The 23,520-nt window shown below is 53.6% G+C and overlaps 1 protein-coding gene across 1 annotated transcript in view; it reads right to left on the reverse strand.

The window, feature by feature from the left end:
- Positions 1-5,878: 5,878 nt before the first annotated feature.
- The window catches only part of INPP5D (inositol polyphosphate-5-phosphatase D), a 134,537-nt gene continuing 116,895 nt past the window's right edge, over positions 5,879-23,520 (reverse strand). The window contains exons 20-27 of the mRNA XM_082630665.1: positions 23,209-23,322; positions 21,798-21,880; positions 20,399-20,486; positions 16,688-16,837; positions 15,507-15,603; positions 13,290-13,556; positions 8,435-9,044; positions 5,879-7,092 (exon numbers count right to left, since the gene is read on the reverse strand). Of these exons, the coding sequence (XP_082486791.1) occupies positions 7,090-7,092; positions 8,435-9,044; positions 13,290-13,556; positions 15,507-15,603; positions 16,688-16,837; positions 20,399-20,486; positions 21,798-21,880; positions 23,209-23,322 (1,412 nt within the window). The 3' untranslated portion in view covers positions 5,879-7,089. The remainder of the gene's footprint in view (positions 7,093-8,434; positions 9,045-13,289; positions 13,557-15,506; positions 15,604-16,687; positions 16,838-20,398; positions 20,487-21,797; positions 21,881-23,208; positions 23,323-23,520) is intronic.

Below are 23,520 nucleotides of genomic sequence, written 5' to 3' on the forward strand. Positions count from 1 at the left end.
TCTGACCATTATCTGTGTGTATATTCAGTCTCTCATTGTACTGTTTGGGACACACTTACACTGAATATCTCTTCAGAGACGTTTTTCTGAGCACTCAGGAATCTCAGCACAGAAGAAAAGTAGGAGAGGCCAGTGCTAGTGGGCTGGCATGGTCCTAGAACTCTGTCCGGTAGCACTGATCCTATCAGGTGGCCGAAGAGACACATTGGGACCCCACCCACGTCATGCCCGTGTGTGGCTCTTCAGGCCTAAGAGAGCTCTCTGATCATCGGAATTGCCTTTGCTGCATAGGCTGTATTATCGGCTGAGGAATTAACACCCCCCAGAGGCAGCCCTTAACTGTGGCTCATGAGAGAGGGTGTGAAGGCACCCAGCTCTCTCCTCTTTGGATGGGATAACACAGGCTTGTGTTCCACACTGGCACCCGCAGATTAAGCCCCATTTGGCCACAGTGGCTACCGGCTCTGAGAGCATCCTTTGCTGGCTTCCTTCCCTTCCTAGTCTCAATTCCCTACTCCCTCTCTAGTGCTTCTGGGAGTTACTCCCAAATACTTCCCTTGCACTTGAAGCTTTGTCTAGGAGTCTGTTTCTGGGGAACCCAAACTCATAAGACAGCTAATGGAGATTAGCTGACCCTAAATTGGCCTCCCTGAATGTTTTGAAAGTCAGGTATACCAAGTGAGGGCCAGGACTGTGGACCAAGGAGAGGCAAAAAGCAGCAGACTGGTCCATCAATCAGGGAGGGGACTCCAGGGCTGATGCTGGGCTCACAAGGGTCTTCTGTACCCTGTCCGCTCAGGGGCTGTTGCTCCTATTCCCCTGATGCAGGGCTGTGCAACTTCCTCCCCTCCCATGTATCCTGGTGACAGACCCCATCCCCTGAGGTGACCTCCACATCTTTGTCCCTTGAAATGGAAGGAACCAACTGGCCTAGTGATGCATCTATAATGTTGCTGGGGGCGTGTCCTTTCTCCTAGTTTCCTGCTTTTAGTGGTTGGTGTTAGTGTTCTTATCTCCCCAAAAAAAACAGTCTCAGGGGAAGCATGGCATGGCAGTTATTCACCTCCGGGGGTGATTTGCCCCTTCCCCTCCCCCGAGGGCATTTGGCAGTGTCTGGTGTGGGGGGCGTACTGGCATCTAGCGGGCAGAGGCCGGGGTGCTGCTAACATCCTGCAATGCACAGACAGCCCCTGACAAAGGGCGATTCGGCCCCAAATGTCAATGGTGCTAAGGCCGAGAGCCTGGCCCTGTGGTGAGCAGCGCTTTTCTCGATTTTTAGTTCCAGAAGGGTTAGCTTCTCCAGGAGTTAACCTGCAAACGGAGGCTTGTTAGTGCCAGGCCTGCTGTTGCTCTGTTCTAGTCCAGCCACGGTTGGACAGGACAGATTCCCGGTGACAAATTGGAAAAAAACATAGGAGGACCAGGAAAAAGAGCAAGGAGACTGGTGCTGATGGAGCCTCTGTGGCACTGGGCACTGGGGCCGAGGCCAGGCTTGGTGGCTTGAGCCACTCCTGCCAGGCCCAGGGCTTGGGTTCTCCTGTCCCAGGTGTCTTGGGTGTGACTCGCAGAAGTGACCTGGCCAACACCATGCAGCTTGTCGGATCTGGAGCCAGGACCTGGCCTGAGAAGCCAGGAGTGGTGGAGTTCTGAGTGGCTCATAGCAGCTTCTACATCTGTGACCTTTGTAGCATCCGAGGCTGAGACGGAAACATGAAGAATTATGTGGTTTTGTCAGATGAGCACGTTGATTACAAGTGGCATTTCCTGAGAGTGGACGTGCAGCCAGGGTTCTTTATCACTCGTAGGTCTTCTCCTCCTCTCAAGGACCCCACGAGGTTGATGTTATTATTCTCTCCTTTGTACACATGAAGAAAGGAGGCAATGCAGGCTGAGTACTTAGACAAGTACTTAGTACTTGGGCCGGCAAGTACAGTGGGTTGGCAGTGGGGCTGGGGGTCCCCCAGAGTCCAAGATCCTCAGCACCACGGTGGCGATCATTCTAAACACTCAATCATAACAAGTTCTCCCAGCAACCCCTGGAGGAAATCATTGCATGGTCTTTTGTCCACACACCCGTTGTCCGCACACGTGGCAATATAACCTCTGGCCTGTGCATTTGCCTCTTCTGGAAGCCGGGGCTATTTCCTTATTCCTCACAGGTCCTCAGGACCTGGCACAGAGACTGGCACACTTTGGCACATTTAGACAGTCCGGTTCCAGAGTCTGTGCTCTCAGCCACTGCCTACACTGAACGCTCTTTTAAAATAACTGAAGCGAGGCAAACCATTTCTGGGGATAGGCTCAAAATTAGGTATGAATATTCAACTCACACCCCGTGCGCTAAAACCCAATTCCACATAATGCAGAGGATGGCCTCTCCCGGCTGCCCCTCTGCCCAGCCCCCCTCCTTCCCAGGGGCCCTGCCAGAGCTGCCGGTCGGCGTGTCGCTGCCTGTCACTCCGCCTGGCATCCAGTGATCCCTTCTCCACCTGCTCTGCAGACCAGGGCTGGGGGAGGCAAGCAAGGCCCTGGCACGCTAAGTTTCAGGTGGAGCCAGTCCAGGTGGGCACCTGAGAGTGAGCGCCTCTCACCTCTTGCGCTGGGTCCCTCACCCCACTCTTGACCTTCCTAAACACGTGAACAGCTGCGTGTCACCTGTCGCGTCCCTGCAGGGTAAAGCATGGGCTGTGAGTCATCGACTTGGTTAGGGAAGTGGGAAGAAGCCGATGGAGGGAGAAACAGACGTGCCGGAGCCGAGTCTCACCGGGTCAGACCAGCCCAGGACTGCGTGGGTCACGGAGCTGCTGTGTGGTGACTGGGATGACTGCCAGCTCGTCCCAGTGGCCGGGAGCACCGGCCAGCACTGCTGTGGAGTACGGCCGGGTGCCAGCTCAGGGGCTCCCTGCATGTCCCCAGGTCCACTGCTCTTGGTTCACGTTCTTGGAGTAGCTCCGTCTATGTAGCTGAAGAGACCCAACTGGTCCCCTTGGCCTCAACTTGTCCATCTGGTCTTAACTAGCGCCCCCTAGCTGGGGGGCAACTAGTCTCCCTGGCGTCAACTAGCCCATCTGGCCTCAAGGTCTCTTGCCTTCAAGGATTGCCCAGGCTCGCCCTGCCCCTCGGTTCCCGGCCTTCTTTGTTAGTGATACTCTTGCCCACACGGGGGGGGCCTTTACCGACCTCCTTCCAGGACATCCCTGCAGTCCATGAAGGCTCAGCTCAGCCGCCTCCCTCACTGCGGCCTGGACCTTTTCCTCCTGCTCTGTGTGGAGAATCCCCACGGGGCCCTCCCACACAGTCTTGTCTCCCAGGAAGAGGGAGGGGACTGGGGTTCAATGAACACCCATGATGGGCCAGGCACAGACCCGAGCCCACCGAATCCGTACAACCACACTATGCCGAAGGCTCCCTTCTCCCCATTCTATAGATGAGGAGACTGAGGCTCAGAAAAGCTAAGTGCCTGGTACAAAATCATATTTTTAGGAAATGAAAGACAAGATATTTAAACCCCATTCCTTCTGATGCCACAGCCCAAGATATACCAGCCCTCCCCGCCATGGTCCCCCTTGATGAATGTGCTGACCCCAAAGCCCAGCACACGCCATCAGCATGGGGTTGAGGGAAGACCATAAGCTGTATACACTGGTGTAAAATCACTCCCAGTCCGGGCCAGCGGTTGGGTGCTGGGATCTGAGCGAGAAGAGCTGACCAGTGCAGACCACAAAGAAGACTGTCCCTGCCCGGACTCTACCTGCCGGCTTGTTCCCTGCACAATGCAGTTTTCCCAAGAAGGAACCTGGTGGGGTAGGGTGTAGGGTGGTGGTGGTGAGGTGTCTGTGGGGCTGAGACCAGACATTTGCATGATAAAGGGTTTCTTTCTGCTAGAGTGAAGGCTTCGAGCTGGGGCTTGCTGCCTTGCAGAAAGCTTGGAGGCCTTCAGATTGCTGGATCTCCATGGAAATTAGTTTGCCAGAGAAAGAAACTATTTTAAGGACGTGCGAAGAGAGAGACCCTGTAGGCTGGGGTAGGGAAGGTAGCTGTGGGAGAGAGCTTTTCTGAATGACTCACTAATTTCCCTCCTATCGGGTGGAAAAAATGGCGTGGAAAAAGAATCACAGCCCAGGAAGGAGGAGCGGCACAGCTGCCCCTGACCCTGGTCCCTGGGCAGACAGCTTGGAGCTGCAGCAGCTGTGCCGGCAGGGGGGATGCTGAACGTGGGCTGCTATTAGGGAAAGGCCATCAGGACAACAACGCCTTTCTGTTGCCAAAAAATCTGTTGTTCTCAACCAGCTTTCATGTCATGCAAAGAAGGAAAATCTTGCTTCTTAAAAAAAAAGTGACTCCAGCAGCTTCTGTAACCTCAGGGAACACGGAATTCACTGTCGGGATAGGGGACACTTTTGTGAGGAAATCTTATTAATTCAACTCCTTGGTTAGGGAGCTTGGTGAAGAAAGGCAGAAACAAAATAGAGATAAATTACTTAGATGATAAAGAGGTGGGGATTTCTGGGTTCCCCTCTCATCCTGCTGTTGGAAGGGGAATTGGGTGTTTGGGAGGCCCAGGATTGGGAGCAAAGCAGACACGGCGGAAAAATCTGGCCCCAAGAGATGGTGGTGGACCAGAGCCCAGGGAGAAACGTGGTCAGGGACCTCGAAGGGTGGGTGCAGGGCTGAGCAGCTGAAAGGACAAGGATGAAAAAGTCTTAAGTTTCACAATTTCCAGCGTCCAGTTCCAGGCATCACAGTAGGCCCCGTTGTCCATCTCATTACAGTCCAAGCCTGCTTGGTGCTGACATAGCCGGCGTTGGAGCTTGGGGGAGAGGCGAGGGGGTCACTGTACCTGCTCAGGCTGCCAGAACTCAAGAGCACTGCTGCTCCTGGACTCGCTTCTCCTGGGACCCCTCAGAAATGGCGAGGAGGGCCTGGATGTCCATTCCAGGTAGGGGTGGGAGGTGCAGGCCCCTCATAGCACGCCAGCCCCCCCTGGCAGCGGTGGATTCCCCACGTGCCATGGCCATCAGTGGCCCTGAACTCAGCTGTGGGGTGGCGGGTGTAGGAAGGGCTGGCCTAAAGGGTGTCTGGGTATCTCCAGCTGCCCCTCCACCTTGGCCCTTGGCCTATGGGGTCAGAAGGCGGGTTCCTGGGGACTCAGGTCAAGTTCTATGTAGGGACCAGGAAGTGAGCCTTCAGGGTGAGGGTGTCCCACCTGAGTGGATGAGGAGCCTCGGTTGCGCTGGGATTTCAGCCCCGCCCCGGCCGGTCTCCACGCGCTATCATTGAAGCGCAGTGAATGGTTTGCTCCGTGGCTGCCAAGAACACCACTGTCTCAGGCTCTGCCTGGAGTCCAGGCCTGGTATCTGTGAACAGGAGCAGAGGCCGAGTAGCCTGAGGTGGTGGGGACAGCAGCCCAGACCAAGGCAGCCTGGAAGGAGGGCCAGGCAGCACCCACACTGGCCCTCTGGGCTGGGTGCTGCCCCCTGATCCATAAGCAGTGCAAGCTGCCCCGAACGTGGGGGTCTGGAGGCCCACCACCTGGCGATTGTTTAAATGTGCTTACTGTCTCTGGAGCTCAACAAAAGCCAGGAGGACCTTGTGGCTGCAGGATAGCAGGCAGTGGTGGCAATGGGACAATGCTAATGGAAGTCTGGTGGCTGCAGGGTGTGCCTGGAGTCCCACGGAGATGTGTGATGTCTCCCACTGTTCCTGGTCCACGCCCAACTTCACACTCTTTCTACCGTGTCCCCTCTGGTCAGGACAATGCTGGCCCATCTCTACCGTGAACCTCGATATCCTCCCCTCCCTGGGCTCCCGCTCTGCAGCCCTGACAGCCTAGAAGCATGTCTGTGGCTGAATGTCAGGAAAAAATGCCACGCAGGTGGGAGGTGAGAAAGGCACAATTTATTGGTCACGCAGACTGACACACATGGGGATGTGGGGTGCACACCCATCCTCCTGAACTCACACACACTTCTGGATTTGGTTTCCTACATTAATTTCATTATGTCAAAAAGCAACACAAGAACAAGCGTCACCAATCCAGTCTCCTAGTAACCAAGGAAGCAGGGCCAAAAGCCACAGAGTTCGGAAAGAAAAGGCTGCACTGCTTTGAGAGCCAGGCACCAAGAGGCCCGCCCTCGCCGGCAGCCAGGTGGGAAAGCTGGCTTTCTGGAGCAACTAACGAACAGCATAGACTCTTCTATTAGCACGATGAGATAAGGCTCGGGGTGTGGCTCATTCCGTGGCCTGGTGGTGTCTGCCCACCTGCAGGAGGGCATGGGGGACCTGGCACGAGCCTGGGCATCGCCAGTCCAGGCTGAAGCCAGATCTCTTCACCGGAGAGTAGGAGCTGGTATTCTTTCTTCTTCCAACTAAAGAACTAGGATGACCCAGAGATCCCTGTTCTCCACGCCGACTCTGCCGGACCCCGGCAGCTTTAGCTAAAGCAGTTTGCATCACTGAAGCTAGACAAGGCCAGGTTCACTGTACCCTAAATTAACCACTCATTCCTCAGAGCTCCCTAAAGGCCAGGCGCTGTCTCACAACAGGAGGGCACTAGCCTTAATTTTTAATGCTTTGTCCAAACCACTCAGGACACACTGTTTTGAACCGAGGGGTCTGGGAACGTGGTTTTAGTTGGCTAAAGACTCAACTCATAATGTTCATAAAGCACTTAGCACAGTACCTGGCAGGTGCTGAGTGCTCCCTACATGTAGCCATTATTATTATTAATATTATTATTATTATTATTTATATCTCTACCCGCAAATCAGCACTTTAGTTCCTTTCTTCAAAACGGCAGCCGGAACAAGGCTCTTGGGTCCCAAGTACCAAGATCAAGCTGGGGGCCCAGGTGTGCGGGTTGTTTGGTGCCCATCAGGTGGCTTTTTCCTTCCAACTTCAGTGCTGGGTGTCAAGCTTCACAGCCAGTGCACCTTGCTGACCACACAGAAGCTAGACCCTCTCCTGAAAAAGATGAAGCCCTGCGTAGGAAGCTGGGTAGGAGGAGCGAACAGGGGTCCTGGGAGAGGGTCCCAGCAGCTTCGTGCTGCTCCTTTGGGCTCCCATCTTGCTGGCAGCTCACCAGGGGCTTCACTGTGGGACAAAAACAGAAGACTGTCAGCTCTGCATTCTCTCCAGGCCAGATTTAACTAAAGGTCCCCATGTCCTTGCATGCCCTGGGCTAGGGCAGGCTTAGTGGTAACCTAGTGCTGAAGGGGGCCAACACGCTGTTCTAAGTACTTACACGCGTTCTAATAGAGGTGCACATATATTATATGCACACGGAGCAATATATAATACATATGAAATAATATGCAATGGATGATACATACCTTTTACACATAAGTTGTAGCATATAGTAATGATATATAATAACATTTAATCCTCCCTGTAAACCTGTGAGGCAGGTTCCACTGATTGCCCCCTTTTCTACAGATGAGTAAACTGAGGCTCAAGGCACACAGCCAGAAAGTGGGACAGCTGGGATTCAAACCCAGGACAGTGTGGCTCCAGAATCTGTTCTTAACCACTATTAGTTTTGCTCAAAAAGAAATCTTTTTTTTTTAACGTTGAGCCTTCTTTGAATTAATTAATTAATTAATTAAAAATCTTTGGCTGTGTTGGGTCTTCGTTTGTGCGCGAGGGCTTTCTCTAGTTGTGGCAAGCGGGGGCCACTCTTCATCGCGGTGCGCGGGCCTCTCACTGTCGCGGCCTCTCTTGTTGCGGAGCACAGGCTCCAGACACGCGGGCTCAGTAGTTGTGGCTCACGGGCCCAGCTGCCCCGCGGCACGTGGGATCTTCCCAGACCAGGGCTTGAACCCGTGTCCGCTGCATTAGCAGGCAGACTCTCAACCACTGCGCCACCAGGGAAGCCCAGAAATCTTATTCTATAGGAAGGAAGGGGACACTGAGTCTGAAGTCCCTAAAATACTGGAAAAATTTTAAGTACTAATACTAATGATGATAACGTGATATAAATGATCTGGGCTCTTTTTGTATCTATGAAGCCTTATTCCTATGGGCCTGACATAGAGGACTCAGAGTTTACCCCCAGGCCCTCCTTTAACCCTTTCAATGTAGGAGTAGCGACTCTGGGGACAGGCTGGGTTCAAATTCTGTCTCTACCTCCTTTCTCATACTCAGTTCCCAGAACACCGTTTCTCGGAACCCGCTCCTGGGCCAGGTCATTGTACCACGCACATGCACATGCACACTCAGGCACATGGATGAGAGCCCACGTGCACCCGAGCACACTCCTAGGCATGGTGGGCTGTATCACACACGTGCACACGCATGCACTACCCGTTCATGTGCACCTGAGCGCACTCCTGGCCACGGCGGTGGTATCACTCACGTGCTCGCACACCCACGTGCACCTGTATCACATGCCCGCGCCTGCGCACCCGCTCCCCGGCGCGCTGCGCCCCGAGCGCACCTGCATGGCGGCCCGGCCGGGCGGCGCGTCCTCGGGCCGGTGCTTGGCGAGGTGGGGGAGCTCGGCGTCGTCACGGTAGTCACGGCCCCTGGAGTGCTGCAGGTGCAGGACGGCCGGGCTCTTGACCGGGAGGGGTGGCCGCTGCGCCGGGGCCTGCTGGCTGAGTTCTGACCTGGAAGGCTTGATGGGCCTCTTGGCCGGCACCGGGACCTGCGAGCCGGCGGGGGCCTTGGGCTTCCCTGGGCTTCCCTTGTCCCCACCCGGTGGGCGGCCCTCGGCGGTGGAGGACGAGCAGGTGAAGGAGCGGAGCCGGGGCGTGGGGCTGAGGAAGGGCGCGGGCGCGGGCGCGGGTGCAGGCTTGCCCGTCCCCTTGCTGCCCTCGGCCTCCTGGGCTTTGGAGAGCAGGATGCTGGGCGACAAGATTCCCGGGTCCGGGCAGGGCGGGGGCTCCTTCCTCAGCATCTTGGGGGATTCCTGCTCCTTCCTGGGAGCCGGCTTAGGGAAAGCACTCACAGACCCGTACAGCGGGTTCTCAAACATCTCGGGCTTGGTCAGCTGCGGGTCCTCCGGAGGCAAAGGTTCCCCCGCGCTCTTCCCCACATCGCCGGGCCTGGAGCGTGGGAAAGAGGATGCACAGGGAAGAAACACACGTGGGGAATGACTGCTTAATGCATGTGGGGTTTCTATGGGGGTGATAAAGAAACTAGATGGCCGTGGTGGTTGCACAGCATTGTGAGTGTACTCAACGCCACCGAGTCGTTCACTTGAAACATGCTGTGCTTAATTTTATGTTATGTGACTTCCACCGTGATTAAAAAGAAAACTTTTATTTATTTATTGCGGTACGTGGGCCTCTCACTGCTGTGGCCTCTCCCGTTGCGGAGAACAGGCTCTGGATGCGCAGGCTCAGTGGCCATGGCTCACGGGCCCTGTCGCTCCATGGCATGTGGGGCACGAACCTGCGTCTCCTGAATCGGCAGGCGGACTCTCAACCACTGCGCCACCAGGGAAGCCCAAGAAAACTTTTTTTTTTTAAAGCCAGGAGATGGACTTCCCTGGTGGCGCAGTGGTTGGGAGTCCGCCTTCCGATGCAGGGGACACGGGTTCGTGCCCCGGTCCGGGAGGATCCCATATGCCGCCGCGGAGCGGCTGGGCCCGTGAGCGGAGCTTGCGCGTCCCGAGCCTGTGCTCCAAAACGGGAGAGGCCACGACAGTGAGAGGCCCGCGTACCGCAAAAAAAAAAAAGGCAGGAGAAGGAACTGTTACTCCTATGTTGATGATCTCATAGGTAACCTCAGCTCTTGGCCTTGGACATTTTCCACCATAGAAACTGTGCACACCAGAGCATCGGTGAGCAAGGGGGACTTCACTGAAGGGATGAGGGGGGCTTATATGGCACCCCAATCCAAAACCACCTGCTTCATCCTCATCGGAGCGGCCTGCCCTCCACAGCCGGCGCCCCCATCCCTGCTGCTAACAGACCTCCCCCCCTGGCTTCCCCCAAGAATCCTGCAGCCTCTCCTCTGTGTCTTCAGCGAATTCTCCTCTGACCCTCAGGGGAACAGAAGCCTTGTGCTTATCGAGGGTCCCAGGTCAAGGAGCTCCATTTAACAGCCGTGTAGGAGGCCCCCAAGTGTGCGACGCTGCCCCAGGTGCAGGACGCGGCTGTGAACCAGACGAAATCTGTGCTCAGAGGACCAACATTCCCTATGAACACAGCATTCTTTCCTCTGCGTAAAGTCCTCTCCCCGGAGAGCGCCTGGTGAGTGTGCTTTCCTTTGTGTCCTCACTCAGAGGGAGAAGGAAAAAACGGACAGCATTTATGTTGAAAATCAGAAGCAACCTGGAGACACGCATCAGGAAACAAGCCAGCAGCAAGAAAATTGGCCTGTTTGACTTATGGACAGAGAAGGAGCTCCATGCTGTCCCCAAGGTAGGTGAGAGCTTCCTTTGTTTGTCTGTTTCCTGGTTTATTACTGCTCTTGCTGGAGGTGATTTCCTGCTGAGCGAATTATGAGAACTAGGAATGGGAACACATTTTACTTTCTGGCCAACGGCATAATTTCCCAGGGGGAGTGTTCTGGGTTCTGCTTTCTGCAAAATAAGGAAGCTCTTGAGAAAAAAATGTGGGTCCCTTGGAAAACGCACTGAACTGTTCAGGCCGTGACGCCTCGTACTGATGGAGCGTGTGCTGAAACACTGCTCAAAAGTTGCCAAACAGCCACGGCTAATGGACTCTTTGGGGAGGAGGCGTGGGCAGGGGACAGAGGCAAGGTGTCATCCTTGCACAGGTGCCAATGAGACAAGATGATGTGGGGTGTCGGGGAGGCTAGCCTCAGGGACATGTAGACTTGGTCTTTTGCTCATTACTCTTTGGAAAGACCTGGAAGCAGTTATATAACCAGAAATGTTGGGGCCTTGAACAAAGACTTTGGAAGTCTGCCCCCCACCATGGGCCATCCTCTTCACCCCCTGTGGATCCTCAAAGACCTTTGCTATGAGTTAGCACAGGGAGCAAGGGCCAGGAGGATGAAAAGGGCACCGACCAGAAGTTTCTGATGAAGAGGCAAGAAGGAGAAAAGAAAACTGCGTGGCCTGCCACCTGAAGCCCATGCTCAGTGAGGAGATAGGAGAGGTCTCGCCTCAGAGAATTAGGGCCAGGGCCAGGAAGAGGACCCCGGGTGCAAGCATTTTGGTGATTGCAAAGCTCGCTGCCCTGGGAAAAGAGCAGGAAATGGGGCAAGGCAAGTCTTCCCTCGAGGAGGGGGCTCCTGTCACTGTCGGAGAGGGGAAGGCTTGGCGGGGGCGAGGAGAAAAGTCTTATTTCCCTGACCAAAGGTGAAAAGAAACCAGCTCCCATAGCAGCCACGGCTGTGGAGTGAGTGAACCCATCCCCAGGGCACGGAGTTGATTCCTGTGCCACAATGATTTCACTCCTCAGATTCCGGAGTCGGCTGTTTTCTAAAGGAGTGAAGCGCCGAGCAGGGTCTGAGAAGAGCCTTCTTTCTAACCATATGACTTAGGTCCAGGGTGACCAGTCGTCCCAGTTTTCCCAGAATTCAGGGGTTTCCTGGATGAGGGATTCTTAGTGCAAAAAAGGAGACAGTCTTGGGCAAACTGGGACAGCTGGTCCCTTACTTTTTTATGGGGCAGTGCTAGGAGGACTGGTGATACCCCCACTTCCACAGCCTTCTCTCAGGCCCAGTGTGGGGTCAAGAGCAGCAAAGAGGGTGGCAGGCAGGCGTGGGAGCTGCCAGCTTCTTGCCTCTAATCATCTCCTTGCTGAGAAGTGAGCTTAGAGCCCAGCCTGGGCCCTGGCCTACACAGATGTCCCCATTCTGAAGCTGTCACCCGTGAAACCGGAGAGAACAGCTCTCCACCTTGTTCCCAGCTATATGCTGTGTTCCAGTTAGGAGGGCACAAAGAGACATTGACTTTGGGAACTTAAAACATTTCACTTAAACAGTCCCCTTGTTCTTTGTAGTTGTTTACAGCTCTGTTTCCTGGGGTCGCCAAAGAGGTGACCTTTGCCAAGGAGGTGCCGCAGGACCCGCCATACGTGGCTTTTGTCCTCATTTTTCCAGGAGAGGAAACTGAGGCTGCTTCTCCTTCCCCCAGGTTTCTTACGGAAAGACCAGGGTCCACAATATTATCAACCAATTGTGAAAACTAGAGGTACAGAGATAGACAAGGCTGAGCTCGGGGGCAAGCCCTGTCCTGTCCCAGCCCCCTCCTTCGCTCCATCCCTTCCTCCTTCCATTTGTCTGCCCAGTGTTGTATTTTTTTTTTTTTTTAAGAGAAAAAGCTTAAGAAAGAGAATTGTAAACAGCCCTTCAATCCAGAGGAAACTCCAGCCAGGCCAGGAGCGGGAGGGTTGGAAGTGTCGGGAGATGAGGGGAACAGTGCTTGACAACATGCCGTTCCCTGGCTCTTAATACACGATGGAAGATGCCATGGGGAACACGGGACCTCAGAGAGGGGAAGACAGGCCCAGAGCCGCGCCCTGAAGTCATTATAAACAGTACAGGCAGCCCCCAAAGGAAGCTGATGCGAACGATATTTTGTGCCTCTTCAATCGTTGTTAATTAAGGTCTGCACTTTTAATTTCCAGCTGTCACCGTGTGGTTACTAGAAACTTGGGGGGCTCCCGATCCTGCGTTTGCACAAGGCGCGCATGCGTGGGTTTGCTTGGTTAAGGCGGCGGCTCTGAGGGTTCCTCCCTGGCTCCGGGCCTCCAGGCACGTGATGCCTGGACCAGTTCTCGATGCAGGTCAGCTCTCTCTAACCGCTGGGTTTTTCCCGAAGTTTCATAGCCAAACCCCCTCCCTCTGCAGGCTGGCTGTTCTCCTCCCCTTCGGAATTCCTGGTCCCAGCTGCTGGTTTTTCAAATTGGCCTCAACAGGAGAGACAGGAGAGTTGCACACGGGAACAGGAACCCTCGTGGTTAAGAAGAGAGAGGGGAACTCGGAGCCGGGGAGGGACGCATTCCTACGTGGAAATTCCCACCTCTGTTCGCAGGGCCCTCCAGGGAGTGGGAGGTTGACGAGGGTTCACTACTTACAGAAATGTATTTTTCAACGAAGGTCGTTTTTACAGGAGTGTGTTTTTCTCAGGCACTATATTTAAACTTTTTAAATCCTGTTTTTAAAAAACCTTTCAGGTTTACACCAATAGGCTAAGAATCGGAGATTCTACAAGCATTTCTCGAGAGCCTACTGTGTTCTAGGCCCCGGGGATGAGTCAGTGACCAAAGTGGACGCACATCGCTGCTCTCACGTAGCTTCTATTCTAGGGCCAGATTTCCTGGTAGTGAAAACCTAGGGAAGGGAGAGGCCTTGGTGAAGACGATGCTCACCTTGGCTCCTGCGTCCTGAGGCAGGGGCCCCGTGTTGCTGTTGATGATGAAAACTTCTTGGGTGATAAGGGCGGTTGGGAGGGTGGTGTCGGAGGGCTCTCCCCCCTTCCAGGCCCCAGGCAGGAGTCCTTGAGCGGCTGGTCGTAGCTCCAGGTGGTGGGTTGCTGATCGGGGGACACGGTCTGCTTCATGTGCCCGAAGGCCCCCACGCCCATGTAGTTGGGGTTGATGATTTCAGCGATGCTGGAGCCACCGCATGGAGGGACCCTGCGGCGGAGACACACAAAGTCACACCTCAGGGCTCCTCCAGGTCAGCACCAGCCTGAGGAGAGTGTCCTCTGATGCCCCCTCGGGCTCTCCTCAACTCCTTCACTTCTGGGGTGGTGGATTCATTCATTCATTCGTTCATTCATTCATTTATTCATACAACAAAATAGTTACTGAGTGCCTGGTAACACCAGGAACAATAGGAGTAAATATGGTTGTAAATGAGACAGCCACAGTCTCTGTTCTCGTGGAACCAACGTATGATGGGGAGACAAACAAAACAAGCTCCGTGCCTGAGAGACGAGATATTTATACACTGCTCAAGTCTGACTGAGAGTAACAAAAGGAGCAGAGATAGACTAGGGTTGGGACCACCTGGGCGTAGGGTGGCCAGTGAGGGCCTCTCTGAGAAGGGAGGGAGGGGAGAAGCAGTAAGTGCAAAGGCCCTGCGGTACGAGGGGTTGACCTGTCCCAGCAACAGTCTGAAGGCCTGTGAGCAAGTGGGCAGAATGGAATGAGAGGCTGGCATGGCCGGCAGGGCTGAGTGACTATGGGGGTTGTTGTTGGTGGTAGGTTGTTGCTGGTAAATGGAGAGTTCTATCTGGGACAGCCAGCTTGCACGTCTGTGAGGCATCAGGATGGAGACAGCCATGCGGGTGTTTGGAAGGATGAGCATGGAGGTCACAGAGGTCAAGGCTGCAGCCTCGACTGTGGGGGAGTCAGCTGACAGCTGTCGAGGGGCTGGCCAGACCTGGTGAGGTGACCCTGAGACACACACTGTGCTGCCTCTTGGTGACAGGAGTGTCGTCCTTCCTTGTAAGACGGCGCTCTCCGGAGAACTAACTAGAAAGTAGAGTTCTGCATATATAGGTTGTCACACACGCTCCCCAGCTCCCATCTGCTCAGCCAGCCTGGTTCTGAGCACATCCCACTCCCATCCATCGAGCCTGCTTCAGAAGTAAGTGTTAACTCTAATGCTGGTCCAATGGAAAATACTTTGTTGACCTACCCTGATCCTGATTCTGGGGTCAAGCAGACATTTGAGAGCTGCAGTGCTTTCATCGAGGGGATTGTAGTAGGTGAAAAAGATTGAAAGCGATAGTTTCATGCCTAGGGCTACCATCAGAGGCTGGAGGGGGGTGGGAGTTGCTGTGCACGGGGTAGGGGGCTGGGGTGGGCGAGGGCTGGAGGGACAGGTAGTGGGGGCTGAAAGGAGGAGAGGAATAAGCTAGGCTCGGCGGTGGCTTTTGGGATTTCACTCGGCTACCTGGCACAGCTTTGCCCCCTTGGCAGGTAAGCTGGCACGGATGCCATGACAAACCTCACTGGCTTGAACTCGAGACAGTATCCGTGAGCTGTGGTGACCCTGCTCTTCGGGGACTTCTGTCCCCCTCGTAATACAGACTTTGATGTCCAGATTCTTCCCAGCCCAGTCTCTGCCAAGAGCAGCCTGCACGCACTTCCCCCCAATGCTTTTCTGCCTTGGTCACAGGGTGGGGCTTTTAGCCCTGGAGCCATGGCTGCTGATGTCCCCGGTCCTCAGGAAATACCGCAGCTGTTCCAGGCGACCATCTCTGGGGCTGCTGCCTCCGGGACTGGGCATCTTCCTAGTAGGATGTACCTTCCTAAGGCAGGGGCTGCACCTAATTTGCCTTGGTTTCTCTAGAACCTGACACCTGGAAGTGCTCAGCCAGTGTTTGTTGAACTGAACTGAACTCTGCAGCACAGAACAGCCTCCCTGGCCTTGTTGCAGTCACACCAGGGGTTTGTGGTTAGAAGCCTCGGAGCTGGAAGCATGACAGGCCTTTCGTGGCCAGTGCTTTCTTTCCCTCTGGGTCCTTGCTTTCTCTCTGCTCCAGTTCCCCACTCCCAGTCCTGGGTCTGCAAAGCCACACTAGCTTGCAGTGAAGCCCTGGCAACCTGCCCCCCCCACCCCCGCCCTCGCTCTACCTGTTGGCAGGTTCCCACTGCTTCATGGGGTCCTGGCTGGTGAGGCTCTTCAGGGACTTGGGTGCACTGGACTCATCCCGCTCTGTCTTCACAAAGTCTGCAAGAAAAGGGCCAGGAAAGAGCATGTGAGAGCGTGCAAGGGCCCAGCTCCCAGGGTTTGGGCCAGGATGGCAGAGAGGTTTCCCCTGGCAAGCGGAAGCTGGAAAGTGAATAATGGCTGCCTGGGGGCAGATTCTGAGACCTTGTGTGAGTTCGGTGATGGATTAGTTATGCCTGCATGGCTCCAGAGGGAGGAGAGTTGGCATGTGTGACCCAGAGTTGTCATTTCATGAAACATTTCCAACTTGTTGGTGTCAGCAAGGGATAAAACAGACAAATATTTCTTGGCAGATCTGAATAAAAGAAACACAAGAGCATTTGGTGCCCAAAGCCAACCTGTTCATGAGCTTCATGGGGAACTGGGACCCCATCTTCATATCTGACTCTGGCTATGGTTGCAGGGGTGCCAAGTCCCCCTCAGGTCTAGATCCTGCTAGAGAAAGGAGCTCCCAGAGGGCAGAAGGAGGAGCCCCATCCAAGGGAGGCAGCACCTGTGATGGCCCAGGGCCTTCCCACGAACCGGGGGTGTCAGACCGTCCCACATCTTGCCGTCTCACTGTTTACGAATTTACGTGAGTGAACCTGCACCTTCCCCTTGGGCCAGCCACTTACTCGGTGTGTGACCTTCAGCCAGTCACTTAACCTCTCTGTGCCTCAGTTTCCTGATCTACTGAACAAGGGTGGCACCTGGCTCTCAGGGCTATGGTGAGAGATACATGAGACAACGTTTATAAGTTGATCATTTCATAGATCAAGTAGAAAATTAAAGCCCAACGCATTTTAGGCATTGTTATTTGAGTGCTTTGGAGCAAGAAGTAAAGCAAAGAGGAGAAGGAAAATAATGACCTCTTGCCTGTGTGAAAAGGAAGAAAGATTGGGGCCAGGCAAGGGTGACTGTGGCTGTGAGGTGGTGTGGTTCTGTAGGGAAATTCTCGAACCTGCTAAGGGTTGGGCCAGATTGCCTCTGAGATCCCCTCCGATGCTGCATTTCTGTCTGAGGCCACAGCAGAGAGACGATTCTGTTCCTGTCCCCAACCCAGCAGCACTGAAGAGGGAGCAGGGGAGGGGTCGTGCCTACTTACCATAGAGCTTCTCCCTCTTCTTGCCTTGGGAGGTCTGCAGCTTAATCTCTCCCCGGAAGTGACCCATCATCTCTCCGTGGTGGGTGAGAGGCGTGTAGATGGGGAGCTGAGTTTCCGTGGCCTCTAACCGTAGAGCAATGCAGCCCTCGCCTGGGGAGGTGGGGAAACAGTAGTCGTGTCAAGACACCGGTCCCCCCAACCCAGCCCTGCCATTTCACCGGAAAAACACCATGCATTTGGCCTGGAGATTTAGCTCTCCCGCCCAGAGATGATCCTTTGCGACAATGGCTAAGGCAGGGATTATGGAACAAAACTTTCAGAACAACTCCTCAGCAATTTGAGGACAACATCTCAAACCTTACAGCAAAATGAACTCCACGCAGATTAGTGGATATAAAATAAAGTAAATCATAGAAAATCCAGCAGAAAACCAGAATTAAATACGAATCTGATTGCTGGAAGGAATAACTTCTCAAGTTTTGAAGCAGTGTGAGAAATGACAAAACAAAACTGACAGATAGGATAGAAAAGCTTAAAACTTCTGCACAGAGAAAAAACAAAAATGGAAAGAGGACTGAGTGGGAACATTAGTTGCAGCCAGCTTCACACAGAGGGTATTTTATCTGAACTCCTCAAAATCAAATCTCCAGCAGATAAATGGGCAGATAACCCCACAGACATTTTCCACAAAAAAGAAGCGTAGATGGTTGATTTCAGTACATGGAAACTAGTTCAGTCTGCTGAGCCATCAAAAATGCAAATTAAGGCATCAGTAAGGGACTCTCTCACAGACATGAAATGAACAAAAGTAGAAGCAAAGGATACCCAGTGCCAGCAAGGATCTGGGGAAACCTGTACACTGGGATGTGGCAAGGTCCACAAGGTAAGACGGAGCCTTCACAGCCATCAGTTGGATACCGAGCACCAACAACCACAAACATATGTATACCCTTTAGCCAGCAAACACGGGGAACTTACCCTAAAGAGACGACCCAAAAGAATAACAAATGTAGCCAAAGGAAAATAAAAGGTGTCCACAAGGAAGAAAAGAGAACCCTCCTCCACTGTTGGTGGGAATGTAAATTGGTGCAGCTGCTAGGGAAAACAGTATGGAGGTTCCTTAAAAAAACTAAAAGTAGAGTTGCCATATGATCCAGCAGTCCCACTCCTGGGCATATATCCGGAGAAAACGCTAATTCGAAAAGATACATGCACCACAATGTTCATAGCAGCACTGTTTACAATAGCCAGGACATGGAAGCAACTTAAATGGCCGTCGACAGACGAATGGATAAAGATGTGGTATACATGCACAGTGGAATACTACTCAGCCATGAAAAAAGAAATAATGCCATTTGCAGCAACAAGGATGGACCTAGAGATTATCATACTGAGTGAAGTCAGAGACAAATATCATATGATATCACTTATAACTTATATGTGGAATCTAAAAGGTGATACAAATGAACTTATTTACAAAACAGCAATAGACTCACATAGGAAACAAACTTATGCTTACCAAAGGGGAAAAGGGGTGGGGGAGGGATAAATTAGGAGTTTGGGATTAGCAGATGTAAACTATTGATACTATATATAAAATGGATAAACAGCAAGGTCCTACTGAATAGCACAGGGAACGATATTCAATATCCTATAATAAGCCATAATGGAAAACAATATGAAAAAGAATATATATATATATATACACACACATATAAAACTGGATCACTTTGCTATACATCAGAAACTAACTCATTGTAAATCAACTATACCTCAATAAAAAACAAAAATGTCCACGAAGAGATCCATCTCAGGACTGTTGACAACACTAACAAAAATAATTTGCAGACCCTCAAAAGTAGCAGTAAGGAGTACCTTAAAAAACGAGGATATAGAAAATCCATGGGATATTATGAAGCCATTAAAAGCAACCATCACGGGCCTCCCTGGTGGCGCAGTGGTTGAGAGTCCGCCTGCCGATGCAGGGGATACGGGTTCGTGCCGCAGTCTGGGAGGATCCCACATGCCGTGGAGTGGCTGGGCCCATGAGCCATGGCCGCTGAGCCTGCGCGTCCGGAGCCTGTGCTCCACAACGGGAGAGGCCACAACAGTGAGAGGCCCATGTACCGCAAAAAAAAAAAAAAAAAAAAAAAAAAAAAGCAACCATCATGAAGGCTGGGTCGGAGGATCATGGAAAATGTATATCATCTAATACCGGGTGGGGAAAGCAGAATATAAATGGTCTCTCTGTGATAATTATTCATATAGAAATCTATGTGTGCCTATGGATGAACACGGGAGTGTGAAAGCAAAATAAAAATGATTGCTGTAGCAAGGAATGAGACTGCTGGATGATTTTTTTCCCTAGTTATTAGTATGATATGCTGTTTGTCAGTATGAATACCAAGAGGAGGAGACAAAGGAGAACTACAGTGTTTGAAAAGAAAATGGAACCGTCAGACCTGTGTTCCCGTTTCCTGCCAGCAAACCTCCCGACACCCTGGCACCCACGTGGATCCTCTCTCTTTGCTCCATCACAGTCCTGGTCTCTCATCCTGGTCTCTCACGCCCTCGGCCTCCTCACCCCCCGCTCACTCCCTCGCCATGCACACGGCTCTCCCAAGCCCACAAGTCCCCAAGTCCCTGTCTGCAGGACACTGCTCTTTATTTGGTTGGATCCCTCGGCCACATTTGCTGTCACAACCACGTCGCCTTGACCAGCTCTGACCGCGTCCCCGAGCCCAGTCTTTGGCATTCCTCCCACTCCTCTGGCTGAACCGTTTTAGTCTCCTTTGCCTGCTGCTCGCCACAGCCAGCCCCGTTCAGGAAACGGAAGCATTAACCCCAGCAACTCCAACCACAAGTTCAGGGCCATCCTCGACCCTCTTCCCCCGATTCCCGTGGTCAATTTCCCTTCTCAGTACCTCTCAATTTTAACCTGTCTCTCCTTTTTTTTTAACCATCGCTACTTTCATCCTGGCTCTCTCGTCTCTCGTGTTGATCACTGCAAACACATATTCCTAAGATGCAAAGCTGACCATGTTACCAACTTGCCTGACTCTCCTGTGGCTCCCTTCCGTCCCCAGGATACGATATCTACCTCTAGCCTGGCTCGTATGGATCTGGCTCCAGACTCTCTCTGGCTACCTGTCCCCTCACTCCACGCTGAATGTACCAAGTGCAAGGGCAAACCTGGGGCCATGGACGGGCTGAAGATTTTACAGAAGATGGTGTCTCTCTAGGAGGACAGTTACTGGGGCCACAGGCGTTCTCAAGCCTTCCTGGTCTGGGCACTGAGCAATGCCGGGAAGACCTGGGTTCAAATTAGGGCTCAGCCAGTTACAACCTGTGTGACTTAGGCAAGTCACTTCACCTTTCTGAGCCTCAGTTTACTTATTGACTAATTGAGAGAATAATATCTGCTTCACAAGGTCATGTCAGGATAAATCAAGTAATACGTGCAAGCACCTGGCACAGAATCGGACACAGGAAAGGCTCCGTAGATGGGAGGTGTTGTGGCTGCTTGCTGTCAGTCCCAGGAGCCTGATGGGGTCGGAAGGATAGCTTTCCAGTAACTGTCCCTCGGGCAGCACCGGGATGGGTAACGGAGCAGCCAGTGGGCTTTTGTGAAGGAGATACCACTGCTTCCCGTACATCAGAGGCCTCGATCAGCAGGTGTGGCACCTGCAGCCCCTGTCCTGGGACCCTTACCGTAGGATTCGTCACTGTCAGAGGACTTAATGCTTATCAGGATGTGCTGGTCCAGCAGGTACTCGGGGTCAGAGATGATGGGCTTCAGCTGCAGAGAGACGGGCACAGGATTAGCTTGGACAGGTGGGTGAGGGCTGCCAGCTGAGGAGGGAAATGCATGGGGAAAAGCACTGTAGACGTTCTTTTTAAACAAATTCGAATCCCTGATTTTCTTGCCCCAGAGAGCAGGAAGGAACCCATGTGTCCACCCTGCACAGCGAGGCGGGGTTAACCCTGTCACACTGTGCCCCGGCCCCGGGGAGAGGGCCTGGCTCCAAACATGCGTCCCCCCCTGCCTCCCTGCCCTTCCTCCCCCTCCTCTGCCCACCCCAGGATCAAGGGGGATGGGGCCGGGCCGATACACAGACACTCATGGGACCAGGAGCCAGGTCTGAACGCACCCCACTCCCTGTCCCCCAGCAGGGTACAGCCCTCTCCTCGGCCCCCTCCCGGGATGGAGCTGCATTGAAGGGGGCACCATGGGGCCTGCCCTCCATCTGGGCAGGAGGAGGCCTGTGTCCACCTGCAGTGGAGCCCCTCGCGTGGGCCTGGACTGTCCTGTGGGCTGTTGGAGGGTGGCTCAGCGAGGGACAGACACACATCCTGGATTCACTCCTACATGCTGGCTACAACTTGGGACCTTCTCACACCTTAAGCCTTCCTCGTGCAGACCCCGACACAGTAGGGCCTAATGAAAAGGTCCCCCTTTCCTTCCCATCCACAGATACCAGGACCCGCCTTGTGCAGGCCTCTGGGTGCGTGCTGACCGACAGGATGGACTCTATCTCCATTCAGAAAGTGCCAGAACGTCACTGCAGCCGCGTGACCGTGAACAAGCCTCTCTGGGATCTGCCTCCGGTCCTTCCTCTGTAAAGTCACCTGGTCAGATGAGGCGCCCTCTAGATCCCTTCCACAATCCACCAGGGGAATCGAAATTCATTTAGGAATGTTGGGGCCACTAGGCTCAGGCCCACGTTTAACCACTGCTGGGAAGGGCGTCATAAGCCGCCTTGAAAGAGAGGCAGCCTCTCCTGCATTTGGCCCGTGGGATTCCCACTCCCTCTGGTCAGGCCTGGCCGGAGCTCTGCCACTGGCCAGCACTGCTGGCTGACGAACGCAAGATCCCCCCTGTTCTTTTTTTTTTTTTTGCGGTACGCGGGCCTCTCACTGTTGTGGCCTCTCCCGTTGTGGAGCACAGGCTCCGGACGCGCAGGCCCAGCGGCCATGGCTCACGGGCCCAGCCGCTCCGCGGCATGTGGGATCTTCCCGGACTGGGGCACGAACCTGTGTCCCCTACATCGGCAGGCGGACTCTCAACCACTGCGCCACCAGGGAAGCCCCCACCCTGTTCTTGAATTACCTTTGGAAGGGTCTCGCCAAACATCACTACCAACTCCCCCTCACTTCCTTCTTCATTTTCTCCTTCTTGACTCTTGACGAAACCTGTCCGAGGATAAGAAGGCTGGCTTTCAGAAAACAGCACAAGAATCAGACAGAGAAGACCCCTTGGGTTGTCCCACCAGGATCAATGAAGATACCCTCCTTCCTCTTATATCTGTAGGGGCCACAGCATCGTTTAGGAGTCAGGCTTGCTGGGGATTCTGTTTTGGTGCAGGGGATGGTCATTTGCCAACACGGTCTAATTATTTCTAGGAGACTCAGAGAGATTCCCCTCCTTTTTGGCTCCACTTTGCAACAAACCAGGCAACAAAGAAATCATCACATCACAGGCAAGATTAGGAAACATGATGGTTCCTCCCACTCAAGAAAGCAGCCTTTTGAAATGCTAATTTAAGCTTCCTAATATGCTGTTTCCATAGAAATGTATGCAAATGCCTTGATATTTTATTAAAAACGCCCCCACGAAAGTCCTCATCATTTTTGGAAGTGCTCCGCCCTTGCTAGGTGAACTGGGACCTGGAGACTTCCTGGAGAAGGCGGACCTGTCACCAGCCCAGGCTGGGTCTGAGGAGGAAAGAGGGCGGGGCAACACTGCAGCTGGTGGCACAGGTGGTCCTGTTCCCAATTTCTGGAAGCATCTGTCATCCCGTCACAAAATGCCTCCTTCTGTGGTGTTGATGTGCCAGCCTCTCCCCCCCACCCCCCCCCACCCCCGACCATCTCAGCAAGGAGAGCTAGAAACCACACAGATGCCCTCACCGTGGAACAGCTTTAGACAATATGCCTAGAAATGTCACCTAGCAAGGGTGTTTCCTAAACACAGTTTGTGCGAACTGCTGCTGGCTGTTGCGTGGCCGTCCATCTCTAGTTTGCTTTTGGATGCTCAGACCACCTGAGAAAGATGCCTGTGACGTAGGAAGGACAAGGACAAGGAACCCCGGGGAAGGACAAGCGATTACCAGCAGCTGCTCTGGCCCCAGCGCTGGCCTCCACAAGCTCTGGATCTTTGCCCAGGACCCTCTGGTTGAGTTGGAGCCCCGGCTTGGAGGACCCTCGAGTGGGCTAAACTCTGCCCGGAGGGGCAAGGAGAGGGTCCAGCTGCCCAGTTGCCTACAAGGGGCCGAGGGGTTTGTGCACCCGTGACTGACCCGCCCCTGGGGCTGGAGCAGCAGTATCGCGGGGTACTGGGGGCCCCTGTAGTAACTGGGTGTCTCCTTGTACCGTCCACCTGCAGCCCCACTCTGTGATCCCCCCACTTTGAGGCCGATCCGTAGTCTTTCCCAGAGAGCGGAGAAAAGCACCATCAATGACAAGGCTTTTGTGGAAGAGCCGTGCCTGTCCCCCTAAAAGGCAGTTCAGCAAGCACGTACTCTCCAAGCAGCTCGAGTGGAACTCCAGGTAGAATTTGGTCTGGGACTTGGTCTTCAGTGTGGCGTAGCACCTGAGAAACTCAATCTGCCCTTGGCTGTCGACAGTCCCGGGACCTGGAACAGGTGAGAACAGAGATTCGGTTCCACAACGTGTCTGGAGGTGGAGCGTTTCAAACCAGCCCCCCGACACCGAGCTTCTTCCTAGAGTCCAGGGACGTTGAGAGTCTAAGTGGAAGGAGAGGTTTCTCCTGAAATCCCACCACCCACACCAAGCTTACCCGATGATGGTGACAGCCTCTCTGACGAATCAAA

This window comes from Mesoplodon mirus (genome assembly GCF_964341445.2).
Source record: "Mesoplodon mirus genome assembly, chromosome: 8".
Taxonomy (NCBI): domain Eukaryota; kingdom Metazoa; phylum Chordata; class Mammalia; order Artiodactyla; family Ziphiidae; genus Mesoplodon; species Mesoplodon mirus.